The sequence below is a fragment of the Callospermophilus lateralis genome, chromosome 7 (genome assembly GCF_048772815.1).
Source record: "Callospermophilus lateralis isolate mCalLat2 chromosome 7, mCalLat2.hap1, whole genome shotgun sequence".
NCBI lineage: Eukaryota > Metazoa > Chordata > Mammalia > Rodentia > Sciuridae > Callospermophilus > Callospermophilus lateralis.
This window is the reverse complement of record NC_135311.1, coordinates 7,886,094-7,905,313: the sequence shown is the minus strand read 5'-3', so window position 1 is coordinate 7,905,313 and position 19,220 is coordinate 7,886,094. Positions and strand designations below refer to the sequence as shown.

Sequence of the window (19,220 nt, the reverse complement as noted above, 5' to 3'; positions counted from 1 at the left end):
CTAGCCCAGGACGTCCAGGTAGACAGGCGGCGCCTGGGCCAGGGCTTGCAGCCGGGCGTGCACGTCCTTGATGCTGTGGCGGTGCTGGGGCTCCCGCTGCCAGCAGCCACGCATGATGGCATAGACCTCGGGGGGACAGGCGCGCGGCCGCTCCAGCTCCCGGCCCTGCGTGATGCACTCGATCGCCTGGAGCCACCGGAGAGACAGAGGACTGCAGGGCGGGCAGGGCCGCGAGGCCAGCCCTGCCCCACCACACGTGCCTGGCCCCGTGGGTACACAGTGACCCCGGGAGTCCCGCTCTGACACTGCAAGGGGGACTCTGGGAAGCCTGGGTGGGTCCCTTCCAAAGGCTGGACTCAGACCTGTGGGCTGAGGAAGGGGAGGGACTGGGACGTCTGACAAGTCCATCCGCTTAATGTTGGAGGCCGAAAAGAGGGGGGGAAGGGTCCCCTGGATCTCAGCCCCAGAGCGGGGGAAAGAAAATCAAGCTGAATCACAATTAAAGGCCTTAAAAGTAAAGTAAAAGGGCAACCCTCACTTCCTTCTCCAATCTGTGGGCAACACTTCTCCATGGCGGGGGGGGGGGGTAACCTAGCTCCTCCAGAAAGAAACTGCCGCAAGAAAGATCAAAGTTAGACTCCAGGAAGGACTACTAGGACAGCTGAGACATCCAAAGAGGGAGGGATGGTAGCGGGGAGACGGTTGGAGAAGGGGCCTGGAGCCTCTTCCCCACTCTCCCCTCCTCCCCATTAGAGGACTTGGGCTATGGGCAGCAATAATTCCATTCCTTCTCTCAGCGCTTGAGAAAATTAAAATCTATAACCCTCTCCCCCACCCCACAGCCTCCAGGGAGCAGACTGCATTAGGAGGAGAAATGGAAACTGACAGCTGTGAGCCAAGGAGGGGGCGGAAACTGCTCTGGGACACAGAACACCTGGGGCCTGTTCTGGCTGTGGCCAGCCTGGAGGACCGGGGGAGGAGGCAGGACTGTCCTTCTGAGAATCTAACCTCCAGCCTTCCTGCTGCAGGGTCAGGTCCTCTCGCCCATGCCTCTCCCTCCCCACTATAAAGTGCCCACTATAAATTTCAGCTAAGGATCGCGGGGTCCAGACTCCATGGAGAGGTGTCTGGCAATTCCTCGAGGAACCAGCTGGACCTGGACTTGGGGCTGTAAGAGGAGGAAGGACTGGCCGAGGAAGAGAGCTGGGCTGGATGGAGAGGAGGGGTCCCTGAAGGGTGCAGGGTGCAGCCCCCGGCAGGGGGGGCAGGAGGACAGAAGGGAGGGGGTGGCCGGGCGGGCGCGCTGACCTCGGTGTTGGACAGCTGGTACCAGGGCTGCTTGCCGTAGGTGAAGATCTCCCAGAGGACCACCCCGAAGCTCCACACGTCGCTCTCGGTAGTGAACTTGCGGTAGAGGATGCTCTCGGGCGGCATCCAGCGGATGGGCAGCATGGTGCGGCCTCCCACCTGCCGGCGAGCGGCCGCGTTACCGCCAGGGGGCGCCCGCGGGGCCCGTCCCTCATTAAAGACCAACAGCGGGGACTCTGGGGACCCGGGCTAAGGCGGAAGACCATCGGTGCTGGCTCCTCCGTCCAGGAGAGCAGAGGAGCCAGACCCTCCTCCACTGGGGGCCGAGGAGGTAGGAGAGGATCCAAATTAAGAGGCCAGAGTCTCAGACCCCAGCCACCAGGACAGGTCTTAGCGGGCTTTGGGTCTGGAGGCTCGGTTTGGAGGCTGCAGGAAGGCCCGGGGATGGAGGACCCTTACTCGGTAATAATCCGTGCTGTAGATGTCCCTGCTCATGCCGAAGTCCCCGATCTTGACCACCAGGCCCTGACCCACCAGACAGTTGCGCGTGGCCAGGTCCCGGTGCACGAAATGCAAACTGGCCAGGTACACCATCCCTGCGGCCACCTGGCTAGCAATGGTCAGCAGCTGCCCAAGGCCCAGGGGACCTGGAGCCACGTCCTCGCCGCCAGCAAGCAGCTTGGCATCAGGCCCGTGGGACCTGTGAAAGCGGGAAGGAAGAGGGGGGACCGGCTAGGACAGAACCCTGAGGAGCCTGGGAACAGGGACCCCCCGAGAGCTGGGTGTGGGGCAGGAGGACGGGGGACGGGGAGCAGAAATGGAGAAAGGGGAGGACAGAGAAGCAGCTGTGGGGTGTTGGAATAGGGGAGTTCCAAACAGGTGCGCCCACCTCCGGGACTTCTGCCAGAAAGAGCCCCACGTTTCCCTCATCCGGGCCTCCCTCTGGGGAAGCCCCTGTGAGCTCAGCTCCGCCCCCAGCTGCCCACTGGCCCCTGTGGAGCCCCTGGGAGCTCTAGCTGCCCACTGGCCCCTCCCTCTCTTGCCATGGCACTGTGGTCCCAGCCCGTGCCAGGCTGAGCTCCATTTCCTTCCCGCAGCCTGCCCCTGCCTGATGGAAGGAGCCTCCTCCTCCCAGGCTCTGGGCCTGACACCTGGGGTCCCCCTTGGTCCTCCTGCCCTCCACATCCACCTGTCTCCGTGGGATTTTCCTTCCTTCTCAAGGTCTCCAGGACGCCCTTCTCTGCCTCTGCTTCCCCAGTCCAGGTCATCTCTACTCCCCAACATCCCTCTGGAACCTTCCCCTCCGCTGACTCCCTTCCCAGCCTGTCCCTTCCCTACTGGCCACCTTGACCCTCCGCATTAGTTCCAGGTATTTGTTAAGGCTCCAGAACCCAGGTCTCCGCAGGGCAGTGTGGGGGCCACTTGATGGGCAGCAGGGGAGGGGAAGAAGTCAGGGACAGAGGGACATCTAAACTGACGGCCAGTCCTGACCAAGACACATGGGCAGCCATTCAAAGGGGGACGAGACAGGCGAGGGGGAGGTGACTGGGAGGAAGGTCCAGTGAACCCAGCAAAGGGAATGTGCAGACAGAAGCCCAGAGGGCAGAAGGGACACATGGTCCCTCCTAGGGACAGCCTTCCAGACTCTTCTGCGAGTGTTCAGGAGGCCTGCTCTGCTCTCCCAGAGTTTCACACAGTATTAGAGGCGGCTCCCGCAGCCTCAGCCCTACTTGGCACATTTCCCTGCATCCCTGGAGACAAGCACTGCACCTGCACCCTGTCAAGTGACTAAGAAGATGGACTCATCCGGGGCCTTCCCTAGCTGAGCTTCGCAGCCTGCCTGCAGAAATGACCCTTCGTTCCCAGAGGGATGCTGGGGGACCAAGGCACAACCATCAGCTGGACAGTCACCCAGACCTTTCTCATGCAGAACTGGAGCCCTGCATTGTGCCTCCCCCTGGTGGGGACGGGGAGATCAGAGAGAGCCTTGGTGAAGAAGGCTCAGAGAATGAGGGGCAGCTGATTACACACCCTGACCCTCTGCCTCACCAACCCTGCCCCGTCCTCCCAGGGACTCAACGAAGGGAACAGGTGATTGTCACAGCCAGGAGCTGGGAGCATGGGTTCTGTCTGGGGTCTCATCCTCCTTGGGACCATTCACTATCTGTGTGTCCTTGAGAAAGTCACTCTGGCTCCCTTATCTGTGAAACAGACACACACGCCCTCCGCCAACTGGGTACTATGGACCAAACCTAGGGGTGCGCTATCACTGAGCGACATCCCAGCCCTTTAAATCATGACAGGGTCTCGCTAAGTTCCTGAGAGTCTCACTAAATTGCGCAGGCTGGCCTCCTGCGTCAGTCTTCTGAGTTGCTGGGATTAAAGGGAGGTGCCACCGCACCCAGCTCAGGCACATTCCTTGAAGTTATTAAAATGACCAGCACAAATAAGCAAACCTATGGGGTTATTCTGTCTAAAGCCAAAAAAATAAATCTTTCAGAACTGTCTTCAAGTAACAATTGCCGAACATGCTTAGAGACTATGAAAGATAAACACATATTTATAGCGTTGTACAAGATACACATGTTCAGGACAGGCATGGTGGTGCGCACCTGTAATCCCAGCAACTGCAGAGGCTGACCCAGGAGGATCACAAGTTCAAGGTCAGCCTCAGCAATTTAGCAAGACCCTGTCTCAAACTAAAAAATGAAAACGGCTGGGGAGCTGGGCTTCATGCCCATGCCTGTAATCCCAGAGGCTGAGACAGAAGGATCGCAAGTTCAAAGCCAGCCTCCGCAACTTAGTGAGGCCCTAACAATTTAACGAGACCCTGTCTCAAAAATAATAATAATAATAAGTAAAAAGGGGCCAGGGATGTGACTCAGTGGTTAAATTGCCCCTGGGTTCAATCTCTGGTACAAAAAAAAAAAAAAAAAGGTACCATGTTCAGGCACATAGAACCACAGTAAGGATGAACTGTAAAGTAGGTAACCTAGGGCCTGGGACTCAGAAAGTACCTGGTCCATGTTTGTTACGACTGTGGTCATCTCCACAGCACCTCCCGCAGGCCTGGCCTCCACATGCCAAACACACACACCCCCGCAGTGTCCACCCCTCCTACAATGGGGCCCCTGGCCTCTACTCGAGCAAACCCCCTATTACAGTGTCCTCCTCACGGGCCATGCCCGCCTCTACCACCTTCTCTCCCTGCCTCCTCCACCAACTGTGCCCTGCAGACCCTGCCTGGTGTCCTCTTCAGTCCAACAGACAGGCCTGTAGGGAAGGGACGACGGGGCTCAGAGCCAGGGGCTGGGGGCCAGCACTGCGGCCAGGAGCTCGCACCGGAGGAAGCGGTTGAGGTCCCCGTGCCGCATGTACTCGAAGACCATGAGCAGGGGCCGGCCCTCGGTGCAGACCCCGAAGAAGCGCACGATGTGCTGGTGCTGCAGCATGGTCAGCAGCTCCGCCTCGCGCTGGAAGTCCTGCCGGGCATTCTCGGACACCTCCTTCAGCGCCTGCAGCCAAGAGCGCGGACAGCACTGGGGCCTCATCTCTACAGCCAGCGCAGCCCACCCCACCTTCAGTCCTGAGCCATGTCGGACCCAGACGTCCCCCCCCCAGCCAGAGCGCCCTGTCCTGGTGGTCCTCCAGAAGGTGGGCGCCAGGCCGGCCCCACAGCCAGGGCTCACCTTGACAGCCACCAGCATCTTGTCCTGCTCGGGCAGCAGGCCGTGGCACTCGGCCAGGAAGACCTTCCCAAAGGCACCCTCGCCCAGCTCCCACTTGAGCACGATGTCCCGGCGCTTGATGTGGTGGACACCTAGAAGGACTGGCAGGATCAGGTGGGAGCCCCAGGGACAGGGCGGGACAGCCTAGGTGGGTGATGTGCTGTCACACAAGCCCGGCCAAGGGGGTGGGCGGGGACTGAGATCCAGCTTTACTCCTTCACCAACCCCATGGCCTCGCGGGGGTCAGCACCTGCCCACAGGTGTCCGCTGTGGCCCCGGGCCGTGGCTGGGAGACAGGCTGTCCCACCTAAGGAAGGTATGCTGCAGTGGGGACATTCCTGACTGCAGGAAGGGGGAAGGGGTGGACCGGTCAGGCCTGGGCGTGCATGCGCGCGCGCACACACACACACACACACACGCACGCTCGCCCCTGACCCAGCAGAGCCCCTTACAAGCATCACTGAAGTATTGTGGATTCTCAATGATGTGGCCCTGGAGCCCGGACCCTTTGCCATCAGTAGGGGACAGAGAGCTGCCACTGAGTGTCATGAAATGCAGAGACATGGCCAGCCCATCCTCTGGAGCCAGCACCGCAGGACCTAGAGAGGAGACACCGTCACACAGAGGAGGTCCCCGCACAGGCACCCACCCTGAGCCTCACATCGTGAGTGCCAGGCCACCCCTGTCCCATAATTTGCAGGGACAGGGGAGGAGGGCCAGGGAGCAGGAGAGCAGGCAGGGGGACGGGGAGGCACCAGTCCTCTCTCTGTCTGGCTCCTGTCCAGCCCCAGGCCTCATGGGGACCGGCCAACTCCCCCGCTGCTCCCCTCGCGGAGCCCAGACCTCGCAGACCCACTTAGTGTTTGACTCCAGTCCAGCCACCAATTAGCAGCTGCTACCCCCGACGCCACCCACACCAGGCGAGGGCACACACACCCTAAAACTCCAGTGTACACCCCTGCACCCCGCGACGGAAGGTTGGGAGAGCCAGGAGGAAGTAAAAACCAGGAGGATGGACAGACGGACGGACAGACGGCTTCCCACTCACGGTTGATCCCAAACTTGTTTCTCCGTCCGCATTTGTTGAGCACGAGGAGCAGCGCGGAAAGGAAGAGGCAGGCGAAGACGGCCAGGCCCACGGCCACCGAGACCTGGGGGGGTTCATCCAGGGGCACCCTCAGAGCCCCCCCCAGCAAGCCGTCCCTCCATCCTGCCGAGGAGCCCTGAGCCAGGTCCCCAGACCTTTTCCTGTTCTATGGGGACCCTGGCCTGGCTGAGGAGCTGACCAGAGCTCCCTGCTCTGCCCAGAGACGGCAAGCAGACAGCCTCCACCCAGCCTCCACTCCCAAGCCCTGCCCAAGCTCACCCCAAAAGGCGTTTCATCCTTCTTCTCCACTGGGTCTTTGGAGGTGCTGTTAGTGTCTGTGGGGACACGGGCAGGAAGGTGGCCTTGGCACATGCTGTGTCTGCTCTACCCACCTGCCCCAGCTGCCCTCTCAGGGACCAGGTGCCCTCTGCCCCAGCCTCAGTTCCAGGGACCAGACACAAGCTGCTTTCCAGCCTGGGCTACTCACCCACTGGGGAGAAGGAGACTGCGGCAGGGGGGAGGAGAGACAGCAGTCAGATGGAGGGGGACAGCAGTGAGCCCCTGCCCCTCGGGGACTCACCCCTTCGCGGGGTGGGGGTGGGAGGGGATGGGGCAGCTGGCCCTCCTCCAGCCGGGCTCGGGATGCCCGGGCGGTGGTTCTCTTCAGCCGGACTGATGACGGGCTAGCTCAGGGGTTCCGAAGTCCTGGCTTGGGGCGAGGAGGCCAGCCCAGAGCTGGACACCGCTCCCTTCTGTCCAGGACCACGCACTTCAACCTCTGGGGTCAGGGGTCATGGCAGGAAGGGGGCCCGCCCTCCCCAAATGGAGCCCAGGGCAGGGGCAGGGTTCGGGGTGGTTCTCACACCAGGGATGGGGTCCTCGGGGTTGAACTCAAAAGGGTTGTCCATGAAGGCAGCCATGACGTAGTCGGCGGCCTGGCCGTAGGGGTTGGTGGCCAGCAGCGTGTAGTTGCCGTTATTGACGTGGGTGGGCTGGTTGAGGCGGAGGCAGCCGTGCCGCACGGTCTCGTTGGCCAGGGTGGGCTCCAGGAACTCGGTGAAGATGAAGCTGGTCTCATTGAGCACGGAGCCATTGAAGAGCCAGCGCAGGGACGGCGCGGGCTGCCCGTCCACCGAGAAGGGGATGCACCAGTGGTGCATCTCCACCGCGGTGGCCAGCTGCACACTGGCCGGGACTGTGGGCCGGAGAGCAACGCGAGAATCAGGGGACAGCGGAGGGAGGTGGACCCGACAAGTTCAAGGGCCGGGGTAGAGGGGGTGGGGGACGGGCAGAACTCAGATGGTGGAAAAACCAGATAAGAAGGTCTGAGATCGTCACAAGGAACGACGGATGTTTAGGAGAAGTTGACAGTAAATCTTAAATAAACCTGGCAGCAGGCATGCAAAATTCAGAGGCTTAAAGAACTTAGCAGCAGGCCCAAAATAAATAACAGCCCTAGAGAGGCGGGAGACCAGCTAGTGGCAAATGAACCAGGAGTTTTTCTTTCTTTCTTTTTTTTTTTGTTTTTTGTTTTTTGGTGGCACTGGGGATTGGATCCAGGGTCACTTTACCACTGAGCTACATCCATAGCCCTTTTATAAAAAAAAAAAAAAAAAAAAAAAAAAATGTTTAGATTGTGAGATAAGAGTCTCAGTAAGTTGCCCAGATTGGCCTCAAATTTAGGATCCTTCAGTCTCAGCCTCCCCAGTAGCTGGGATTACCCCCACCATGCCTGGCCAAAAATGATTTTGGAAAAAATCAGGATGGGTATGGGGAAGGATGAGGTTGGGGCTGGGACGAGAAAGGGAGGTCCTCAGAAGTGCTGCTAAGGTTCATTAATGTTTAAAGCGCGTGTGTTTTGTGCACATGTCCAGGTGTTTTTCACAGTAAAAGAAAAAAGGTGTGGGGTGCAGTGGCTGTGCACAACTGTAATCCCAGCAACTCCGGAGGCTGAGGCAGGAGGATCGAGAGTTCAAAACCAGCCTCAGAAACTTAGCAAGGCCCTAAGCAACTCAGTGAAACCCTGTCTCTAAATAAAATACAAAATAAGGCTGGGGATGTGGCTCAGTGGTGAGTGCCCCTGGGTTCAATCCTGGTACCAAAAAAAAAAAAAAAAAAGGTGATATGAAGTAGGAGATTTAAGATAATTTGTCCGCAGATTTAGAGATAGTGGGTAACATGCCTAAAGAGGAACTCAGGAGAGGAAGGTCCCTCTTTTAAAACTAGGGTGCAGCTCTCCAATTTTGAGGTTCCTTTGACTGAAGATCCAACGCCTAACTTGTTCTACCCACAAAATCCAGCGTGTAGCGAATGCTGATGCAAGCTGGAAATTCAATGCAGGGCACTAGTAGAGTCTTTGCACCAATTTTTATTTGCACCATTTTTTAAAAAATATTCATTTTTTAGTTGTAGTTGGACACAATATCTTTATTTATTTTTATGTGGTGCTAAGGATCAAACCCAGGGCCTTGCACATGCTAGGCGAGTGCTCTATCACTAAGCCACAACCCAGCCCTATTTGCACCAATTTTAAAGTGGCCATTCCAAACCTAGAACAAAATCCTAAATTCAAAACGCAATAAAATAATAAAGCTAGGGTGCGGGGCAAAGGCCTTGGAAGGGCTGGGATGGAGAAGTGCTTCAGAGCCGAGGGAGAGTCAGGCAGCTGGTGTGGAAGGCCTCAGGTACGAGGCTCGGGCAGAGGGCCAGAAAGAAATCCACCTCATCCCTGTGGCCTTGATGAGCCCCCAGGACTTCCCCCACAGGATCGGGTTTTCATGGGAATCTGGAAACAGCTGGGTAGGAGCAGCTGCGAGACACACCCCATCCTTCCCTCCACCCCCCCTCCTCTTTTCAGGAAGAAGAATCGAGTGGGGGAAGGTGCAGAGGCCGTCGTGGGGACTCACAGGAGACGTTGACCTGGACAGAGACCTCAGCCCGGCCCACATCATTCTCTGCCCAACACGTCACATTCTTCCTGTTCAGGTCACTGGTGACATTGGCGAGGGTCAGCCCCAGGGATGGCAGATCCCCAGATTTCTGGATCAGGGAAAGAGGGGAAATCAGGAAGGCTTCAGCTACAGGGGGTTGGAGCGGATGTCTTTTGGGGGGTCCAAAGGGAAAGGAGAGGAGGGCTCCTGGGGGGGAAGGGAGGGGGATGGGAGGACGTAACAGGGAACGGCCTCCCCTTTCCAACCTGTTCACAGACTGTCTCCCAGATCACTTCTGTAATGATCTGAGGAATGTGAAACATAACCAATAGCCCCAAATAGGCACCAAACACCTCAAACCAAAGCTAACGTGACCATCCGGGCAGCTAGGCAGATGACATGAATACCACATTCATACAGGGCTCACAAGGGAACCAAGTAGAACCTCAGCACCTAGGGACACCTGTTGTACACACGGTTCTCCCAGACTCAGTCTCGGCCCCGGGGAAGGTACTGCTCACAGGCAGAAGTCACACACCCTGCCAGCGCTCCTCCTTTGGCAGGTGAAGACACCAAGTGAGGCTAGAGAGGCCCGATGACTTGATTCTGAATTATCATCTAAAGATCAGATCAGAGCTGGGAACAGTGGAACCTCCCTGTATCCCAGTGGCTCAGGAGGCTGAGGCAGGAGGATCGTGAGTCCAAAGCCAGCCTCAGCAACTTAGTGAGGCCCTAAGCAACTCAGGGAGACCCTGTCTCTAAATAAAATATTAAAAAATGGTTGGGGATGTGGCTCAGTGGCTAAGCACCCCTGGGTTCTATCACCAGTATCCCCCCCCAAAAAAAAAAAAAAAAAGATTGACTCAGAGCCAGGCACAGGAAGGTTAAGGCAGAAGGATCACAAGATTAAGGCCAGCCACACAACTTAGCAAGACCCTGTCTCAAAATAAAATAAAATAAATGATTTTAAAGGATGAGGAGGGGGGGGTGAAGCTCAGTGGGAAAGCACCCTGGGTTCAAACCTCAGTCCAAAAATAATTTTTGAATCAGGTTCAAATTCTCTTCCTAAGAAACCACGGCCACGTCGTGTGGTGCATAAATTTTGAGACCTAAACCAAAGACAATTCTTCATCTTGCTGCACCACACGGGGTTTTGTGTATGTTTTGTAAACTGACAAGACAGACAAAATCATCTCTTGATGTTTTAAATGTTATTTTCCAAAGAATGATGAAAATCGGTGAGGTGGTGGGCAAATCTCATTTATCTGGAAATTGCACAAAGGTGGACGGGGTTTCCTACCTTGGGGGAAGCCCCGCCCTCCATGCCTCCTCCCCCTGCCCCCCAGGTAACCAAGTAGGATGTGGCTTTTCCAGAGAAAGGTCTCAGGAAGCACAGGGGTTAGCAAATGCGTAGATTTTCCAAAGAGGAAGTAAAAAATTTGCTAGAGTTTCCCAAAGCCAAGAGCTGCTGTAAGGTGTCTGCACATGGGCGTGGCCGACCGTGGCTCTGCCCTGACCCTCACTCTTTCCACGGTGCCTGGATGCCCTGATCGAGGCTCTGGACTCTCCCTTCAGAACGGCCCAGGGGCTTCCAGCATTTCCAGGGTGGACTCCTCTCCCAAAGCAAGGACCTCAACTGAGCATCATGCCCCCAGTCCCACGACCCACACCCTGGTCCCTGTGGGTCCACTTTTGCCACCCAGATGGGGCCAGATAGGTGGGCACAACCTGTTGTCAGAGCCTTGTAAACAGGGCCTTGGGTCCCTGTGGCTGCTCTCAGCTGCCGATGGCCAGCTTAAGGGCACAGGGCAAGGCCTGGGAGGGTGCCCAGAAACATATCTGGATAAAAAAGAGGCCAGAGGATGCCCGGAGGCAGACAGGACATCAGGAGGCCATCATGTCCAGGTCCTCGGAGTACAGATAAGGAAATGAAAGCGCAGGCAGATGACGGGATTTTTTTTTTTTGAAAGACACTCTAAGAAGTAATTAGTGAGAGAGCTGAAAACAGACCTGGGTCTCCTTCACGGATAGGTTCAACACACACCCAAAGCGATGCTTCCAGAGTCTCCGTGAGGAGACCAAAGACCCCCAAGAGCTTCCCCTGGTGCAGGACCAAAGAAAGACACAGGCACGCAGGGGGTGCACATGGACACCCACCAGGCCACAGTCGCCTTATCCAGAGAGGCAGTGAACGAGGGGTGTCTGTGGGGTCCCTCCGAGCTCCAACACACGAGCTGTGCACCCCTCTTTCAAGCAACACCGTGTTTCCAGAGAGGGGTTCTAAGTTCTGTTGGGTCCAGTAGAGTTTGGAGTCCCTGCTGGGCCAGCGTCTGCCCTGTGGTGTCCCCTTTTTCTTTCTCTATTTTTTGATATTGAGGATGGAACCCTGGGGGGCTTTACCGCGGAGTTACACCCTAGTCCTTTTTTATTTTTCACGTGGAGACAGGCTCCAGCTAAGTTGCTCAAGATCTCACTCAGTTGCCGAGGTCGGCCTCCAACTTGGGTTCCTCCTACCTGAGCCTCCAAGTTACTGGGGTGAAGGTGAGGGGTCCCACCCTGCAGTTGACTTGAGGTTTTCTGTGTCCCCTGGGCTGCCCCACAGTGCCAGCCTGACATCTCTGTCTAAACCGTCCCTCGTCACCTATGTGCTGCTGATTGGCTTGGCTGCTTCTCTCCGTCTGGGTTCCCTGTGTCCTGCCTGGGCCTCTCCTAGACAGGGGGGGACGTGGAGGGCTGCTCACCGTCACCGTGGCTGACCCCTCCAGCTCCGTGAGGATCCAGCCAGCCTGCTGAAGGCCCTGTCCCTCCACGTGGCACTGCAGCAACACATCGTCTCCGACTTCCACCGAGGCATTGGGCATCTGGACCTTGAGTGTGGGCACACCTGGCCACCCAGGATGCCCGAGGGGTGTTAGAGTGGGTGTGGCCTTGGAACCCCACCCCAGGCGTGTTTCTCCCCCACCTGGAGCCTTCATTTTCTGCCAACGCTGGTCCCCCTGGTCCCCCAGGCCCTGTCCAGCACCTCAGCCCCCCCCCAACTCCAGGCAGGTGGCCCTATTTTCCCACACGGGGCAGGAGCTCCAGCACCTACCGCAGCTGGTGTTGTGGCCAAGGGCCAGGGGCTGCCCCCGGGGGCCAGAGCACTGCAGCCTCTGAGAGCGCAGGCCGCCCAGCCCCTCCTCCTCCCAGCGCTGCAGCCAGTGCAGGCCACAGGAACAGCGCAGAGGGTTTCCCGACAGAACCCTGGTGGACACAGGGGACCGAGAGTCAGGGAAGGGGATGGCAGGGGCCTCAGGAGCCACAGGAAGTGAGTCAGACAACAGGGAGGAGGGCCTAGAAGTGAAGGAGTGGGGCACGGACGGGCTGGGGTCATGACCCGGTAAAGGAAAGAAAGGCTTCTTGGGAGGCTGAGGCAGGAGGACCGCCAGTAGAGGCCAGTCTTGGCCACTTAGACCCTGTCTCAGAATGAAAAGTAAAAGGGCTGGGGGTGTAACACAGGGTGCAGCACCCCTGGTTCATCTCCAGTGCCCAGAACTGAAGAAAGAAAAGAAAAAGAAAGAAATACAGAAAGCCAGAGATTACACGGGGTCCCCTGAACCTGGGTGACAAGCCAGGCAAGGGTCTCAGCATGGTGACAAGGAGGGAAGGGTGTGGTTTCCTGAAGGACCCAGAGGCCTCACATGCCCACCAAGTATCATGGTCCATTGCTGCCTCACCTCTGCATCATGCACTGTGTGCAGGGCATGTGGTAGGTATGCAGGGCATGTGGCAGGTGTGCTGGGCATGTGGCAGGTGTGCTGGGCATGTGGCAGGTGTGCAGGGCATGTGATAGGGTACTGGGCATGTGGCAGGGTGCAGGGCATGTGGCAGGTGTGCAGGGCATGTGGTAGGGTACTGGGCATGTGGCAGAGTGCAGGGCATGTGGCAGGTGTGCAGGGCATGTGGCAGAGTGCAGGGCATGTGGCAGGTGTGCTGGGCATGTGGCAGGGTGCCGGGCATGTGGTAGGTGTGCAGGGTTGTGGCAGGTGTGCCAGGCATGTGGCAGGTGTGCAGGGTTGTGGCAGGGTGCCAGGCATGTGGTAGGTGTGCAGGGTTGTGGTAGGTGTGCAGGGTTGTGGCAGGTGTGCAGGACATGTGGCAGGTGTGCTGGGCATGTGGCAGGTGTGCAGGGCATGTGGTAGGGTACTGGGCATGTGGCAGGGTACAGGACATGTGGCAGGTTTGCAGGGCATGTGGCAGGTGTGCAGGGCATGTGGTAGGGTACTGGGCATGTGGCAGAGTGCAGGGCATGTGGCAGGTGTGCAGGGCATGTGGCAGGTGTGCCTGTGATCCTCAGTGAGGCCCAGGAGTTCACCCCAGGCCCACGGAGAACCAGCCATCCAGGCCAGCTTCCTACACGGCCCCCCACCCCAGGCGGTGACCCTTCTACAGGTCGCCCTCCATGGGAGGGTGGGGTCAGGGGGCAGTGACAGGCAGGCGCCCAGTCCCCATTCAGCTCACAAACACATGGCCCCAAAGAGACACCCCACGTGCATCCCCCACCCCTCCCACCTTTCCTGGAAGACACAGGGACATACCATCACAGGGACACGAGTGCACTGCGGACCCCCACATCACACACCCTGCCCCTTGCCCGGGCCCCACTCACAGTTCCTGTAAGGAGAGGCCCTGCGCGGTCCTCCAGGACAGAGACTCCAGGGCATTGAAGGAGAGATTCCTGCAGGAGTTGACAGGGTGAGGCAGACCCCAGACCCCTCCGCGGCCACCCACCTCACTCTGACCCAGTGTGAGGGAGGAGGGGAGGAGGAGGCTGGCACTGGGCTCCCCTCCCCAGCCCGGGCAGCTAGAAGGAGCCCGGGAGTGTGAAGGTAGGGGTGAGGGGCGGTAAGGCTCTCTGAGTCCAGTTCTCTGCCTGGGACAACAGGGGTTAACCCCACCCAACCCCCTCCCCAGACTCCAGGGAGGGGATCTAAGGAACAGCCGGTCCCCCTCCCCCACCTTGGGCCCCAGCTGGTGAAGTGCTGAGGCCACAGCTGGGGGAAGGGACTCCATCTGTACTCCCCCACGGCAGAGGAGGCCAGAACCCAGGCTCCCGCAGCCCCCTGCCCCCTGCTGGCTGGAGGACAGGGTCTCAAAGTACTTCCTTAGGTCCCTCTCCCTCCTCTTTCCTGCTCCTCCCCAGGGGCTAAGGAACCTGGGGCAGGAAGGGACCCAGGACCGCAGCTCCCTAGCTACAGAGATGAAGAAAGGAGCCCAGCAAGGGGCCGATCCAGGCCACACGGACCCCATGCTCTGTGCCTGGTGCTCCTGGGAGCCTCTTCCTATGAGGGGCCTACCCTGACCCTCTCTTCATTCTAGAATTTGTGGGGCTGGGTCGGAGAGGCACCATCACACAAGGACCAGGAACATCGCCACTCTGGACACGGGAAGAACTAGGTGTGAGTCCCATCCTGCAAAGCAGCTGTGTGACCTCCACCCAGAAACTTAGCCCCTCTGATTCTCCGAATTCTCATCTATCTCTGCCACCAGGTTGACTGGAACGATCCATGGACATAAGAATTGTGAAATGACGCTGAGCACACATTTTTAACTGAGGTTAAAAAATCCCAGGACACAGTGAGTGACATGACATCACGTTTGTTGTGGTGGTTGTTGCTGTGGTCAGTCACTGGATCCAACTGGGTTGGCGTGGTGGCACTTGCCTGTGATCCTGGCTACTCAGGAGGCCGAGATTAGAGAATGGAAACTCGAGGCCAGCCTCAACAACTTAGTGAGACCCTGTCTCAGAATAAAAAGAAAATAAGAAGGGCTGGGGATGTGGCTCAGTGGTAGAGCGCCCTGGGTTCAATTGCTAGTAAGCAAAAACAAACCGAAAAACCTACTAGACGCAGCAGAGGACCCTGCACGCTCCACACAGGGCAGCCGCTCTGGCCAGTTCCTGGGGAGGGGAAGACATGAACTCCTATCCTCAGAAACCCAGGGAGGAGTTGCCAAGGTCTCTGAGGGTCTCTTCTACCTACTTCATGCCCCACTCCGCCCTCTACAGGAGAGGCAGCTGTGACGCCCAGGGACAGGAAGGGTGACAAGTGGAAGATCTGATACCCAGGGCCCCAGGCTAGTCCAGGGTTGGCGAGGGCTTCCCCACCAGGAGGGCAGTGGGAGACAGCCTGCTCCCTTCAGGCTGGTGTGTCACTGAATTCTGGAAAGACAGACTGGGCAGGCATCTATGGGAAGAGTCTCTGAAGAATGAAGCATGGAAGTGAGACAGCAAGAAGGACTTTCCAACCGTCCTGGATGAGGCCAAGAAGTCGAGAAGCTGCCCCAGGGGGACGGGGAGACATTGTCCCTGACCAGGCTGGGGCCTTCCTCAGAACAACTCTCCAGGGAGGGCCAAGTCCATTAGCAGCCCCAGCCTGGGTGTCCTCTCCACCCGCTACTGCCCACCCCGGGGTCCACTCACAGGCGACTGAGCCGAGGAGTCAGATGGAAGGCATCTGGCGCCACAAAACGGAGGCCACTCTTCACGATGGTGCTGGAGAGGTTGGGGAGGGTCAGCCCACAGCTACCCGGTGCCCATCCCAGTCCCCAGGGCTGATCCCCACGCCCCCTCCTCAGCTCCCTTAGTCCGCAGCTATCCTGGACCCCTCAGACCCCTGGGCTTCCTGACTTCCCACCCTTCAGCCCTCAGACTCCAGGGTCCTCCCAGTCCCTCAGGACACTTGAACTCTCCCTGACCCTGTGGTTCCCGCCCAGGCTGGGCCCCGCCCACACCCGCACAGCCCTCAGCCCCTCACAGGTTGCGCAGCTGCCCCAGGCCCTGCAGGTCACCGAGCTCCAGGCTGTGTAGATGCTGCTGATTCTCCACATAGCTGTGGGGAGAAGGCACGGCTGTCACGGGTCAGGCCCAGAACTGGGCTCCCACAACCACCCACCTCCCTCACCATAACGCGCATGCATGCATGTGCACCACTCGCACACAGACCCGACCCGGGCATACAGATGCTCAGACACACCTCCTCACAAGTGACACACACACATGCACACCCTCACACATGTGCACACTCTCCCATTCCCTTTGCACCATACCCACACCCAAGCATGCACACGTATACACTCGCAGGGGCACAGAGCTGCTCCTGCTCACACAATTCACACTGCACACGTGTGTGCAGGAACACAGAGGCACCCTCACATAGGACCACTCGGACAAAGCTCCCATATACCTCTCCCACACACATGCGAGAATGCACGGCACACGCTCATAAACACACTGGGCCAGTTCCTTCTCAGCTTTGTGCTCTGCTTTTCCGCCAGGCACAACCTAGGGGGGCCGTGCTCAAACCCTTGCTTCCTCCACAAAGGGCCCAGGTTCATCATGGCCACTGCCCCACCCAGTGCAGAGGAAGCCCTGTGGGCATGCAAATGTGTGTTCCCAAACGTGCCCGCTCAGGAGCCACTCTGTGGGCTCAGCACCAGCACACCCCACCCTCTCTGCCCCTTCTCAGCCTTGGCCCCTCCCCGCACTTCAGAAGCAGCCCTTGCTCCCTCCCCCAGTGCTTTCTTTCTCACAACCAAGATGCATAGAGGCTGTCAGCCAGGGACCCCTGGGCTCCTCCTGCCCCAGAAGGGACCCGGGAAGGGGAAGAGGGGCAATCAGAGATGGAGTCATGGGGTGGAGGAGGGACTGGCTGGCTCACCCAGCACAAGAAAGATGGGAAGTCTGAATGGGGGGTAGGAGGGAGGGAAGAAAAACAGAGCGAAACAGAGACACAGAAAAAGAAATGTACAGAAAGAGACTGGGAGAGAGAGAGAGAGAGAGAGAGAGAAGGAGAAAGATAAGAAAAGGGAGTCAGAGAGACGGATAGATAAAGACAGAGAGCCAGAGAAAGAGATGGGGGGAGAAGAAAGAAAGAAGAGTGAACAGGCATTGGGGTGACTCTGCCTAGCTTCTGGATCTGACATGCCAGAGAGTTCCTGAGAACTCAGCCACCCTGCAGTGACCTGTCCATCCCCCTGCCGCCCCACCCCCTGCCACTACCACACACACCAGGGGCCCCTGACTCACCACTGGTTCTCAGAACCCTCCCCCTCTGTCCTGGGACTTGCCTTAGGTAAGCACCAACCCTCCTCCTACCCCTGCCAGCCTTGGCCCCAACAGCACCCCACATCAGGTCCTCCATCCCTGAGATCTGCTGAGAAGCATCTAGTGACTCTGAAAGAGGGCACTTCCCTGTTGTGCTCACCCCTCCCCAGCCCCTGTCCACAGTGTTCCCAGCGGTAGGGACCCAGGGAGCCCACAAGCATGGTGGCCAGGGGCTGTGCAAGCTGTCAGTCAGCGTGCTCAAAGCTGCCGCGTTCATTTGGATTCATAATCAATCTGTCTATTCGAGTCCATTATCTCCTTGTTAGCTCCACGGGTGAGGGAGGAGGGAGGGGGCCGTGCAGGAGGGGGTGGGGGCGATCTGACTGCTGCCCCACCCAAGGGGACAGCTCAGCTCACCACTCTGCCTGCCCCTGGCCTGTCCATTCCCTTCACCCCTGGGTTGAACTCACTCGGGGCTTGGAAAGAAATTGGGAAGCGAGAGCACCCAGGCAGTCAGACTGGAGGCCTGAGTGATGATTGGACAGGACTGGGGGTGACAGCCTGGATGGGTTTCCTATCAGGCAGAAACCTAGGCTTAGACCAAGACAAGGCCATCTTCTGGTCTCCCTAGGGCCATTAGAGAGAGATATTGAGTACCTTCCCGTTAATTACCACAAGATGCCAATTACTGCAGGCTGCTCAAGTAACTACCAGACAGCAATACCCCCACCTCGGACTTCTTCCAGCCTGTCCAACGCAGGAGACCGGCGAGGCTGGCCCACCCTCTAGGTCCAGACCACAAGAGAGGGGCTTTCTAGCAGTTCCTTCCCTCTTCTAGAAGTCTCGCTGGCTCCACCAGTCACCCAGAATACTCCAGTATTTTCCAGCCGTCACCCGGTAATGCTTGAGTATCATTAGGGCAATTATTACAGCATACTTCCTTAGGTCTAAAAAGTGCTTAAGTATTTTGTAACGAGTGTTGCACAATGTCAGGAGACAGCAGAATGCTAGAGATTCCTCCCAGGTTTGGACCTGGAAGGTAGGAGAACCTTCAGCAATAGCCCTGTCTCCCTAACCCAAATAGGGAGACAAGGGTGAAAGGGAGATGGGAGTGGAGGGGAGTGGAGGAAGAGGAGGGAGGTTCCCATTTCTCACATCCAAATGGAGGGGTCCTGGGGGCTCTGGATGGTGGAAATGGGGAGAGGTGTATTTCCTCACCACCTCCCACCAATTCCAGCTTTCCCAAGTCGGGGGAAAAGCTGGGGTTGGCTGGTCACGACAAGGAGGAGTAAAGGGGTGGCTTTCTCTAGGAAAGGGGCACAGGTGCCACACTGAAGGATTCTCTGTCGCTGACTACCACCCTCTATGGGGACAGCGTGGGTTCCTGGGTGAGCTGCAGAAAGGGGCTTTTAGACCTCTCAGCTTCTCAGACCTGGTCTGCGGAGATCCCCCCTCCCTTTGCCCGAGGTCAGCGACTCAGCTGCCCTGAGTTCTAGTCAACATCCAGACAGTGACCGCGGGGCTAGTAGGGGAAGGGGCAGCGGCAGCAGTGGAGGAAGCCGGGGCAGCGCCAAAGGCTGCGCGGTGCCACCCTCGCCGCGCCCCCCCCCCACCTGACCCAGCAGTCGGGCTGCGAGTCCGCGCCCTCGGGGCAGGGCTATGCCCTCCTGTCCCCGCGCCCTGTCGCGGGTCGGACACTCACAGCTCTGTCAGGTTCTCGGCGGTCGGCAGTTGGCGGAGGCTATAGAGGGTTCCAGCCTTGGAACAACGCAGCCCCGAGGGGCCAAAGCGGCAGCAGACATCGGGGCAAGATGCAGCGCCCGCGGATGCCAGCATCAGCCAAGCCAGCAGGCTGCCCGGGCCCGTAGCCTGGCGGTGCCAGCCCAGCTGCCCGCGCGGTCCGCCCCGCAGCATCGCGGCGGCGTCCGCCTCGCTCGGCTGGGCGGCAGTCCGTGCGCTCCCAGCCACAGGGCCTCCCTGGACATGTGCGCTGGGCGGTGTTAAAGACCCAGCCGCCAGGAAAGGGCGGAGCCAGCGGCCCCCGCCCGGCCCCGCCCCGCCCCTCCACCTCTAGCCCCGCCCCT

General features: G+C 58.5%; 1 protein-coding gene across 2 annotated transcripts; it reads right to left on the bottom strand.

Annotated features, from left to right (window-relative positions):
- Positions 1–19,050, bottom strand: Ntrk1 (neurotrophic receptor tyrosine kinase 1). Of its 2 annotated transcripts, XM_076861162.1 has the most exons (17): positions 18,839–19,050; positions 15,848–15,922; positions 15,514–15,585; positions 13,702–13,770; positions 12,145–12,296; positions 11,795–11,937; positions 9,030–9,162; positions 6,989–7,318; positions 6,611–6,628; positions 6,403–6,458; positions 6,085–6,187; positions 5,489–5,635; positions 4,998–5,128; positions 4,651–4,823; positions 1,768–2,008; positions 1,309–1,467; positions 1–186 (listed from the first exon to the last, which is right to left on the bottom strand). In XM_076861162.1, the coding sequence occupies exons 1-17, from the start codon at positions 19,048–19,050 to the stop codon at positions 1–3; spliced, it is 2,400 nt and encodes a 799-aa protein (XP_076717277.1). The 2 variants fall into 2 exon arrangements, with proteins under 2 accessions (XP_076717277.1, XP_076717278.1); XM_076861163.1 differs by lacking the exon at positions 6,611–6,628.
- Positions 19,051–19,220: the final 170 nt, after the last annotated feature.

Excerpts from the sequence above, each read along its gene's own strand:
- Ntrk1 (XM_076861162.1), bottom strand. The coding sequence starts at position 19,050 with ATGCTGCGGGGCGGACCGCGCGGGCAGCTGGGCTGGCACCGCCAGGCT. Across the intron at positions 9,163-11,794 it reads AGGGGTCAGCCACGGTGACG|AAATCTGGGGATCTGCCATC; the intron begins GTGAGCAGCCCT and ends TCCCTGATCCAG. Across the intron at positions 4,824-4,997 it reads AGATGCTGGTGGCTGTCAAG|GCGCTGAAGGAGGTGTCCGA; the intron begins GTGAGCCCTGGC and ends TCTTGGCTGCAG.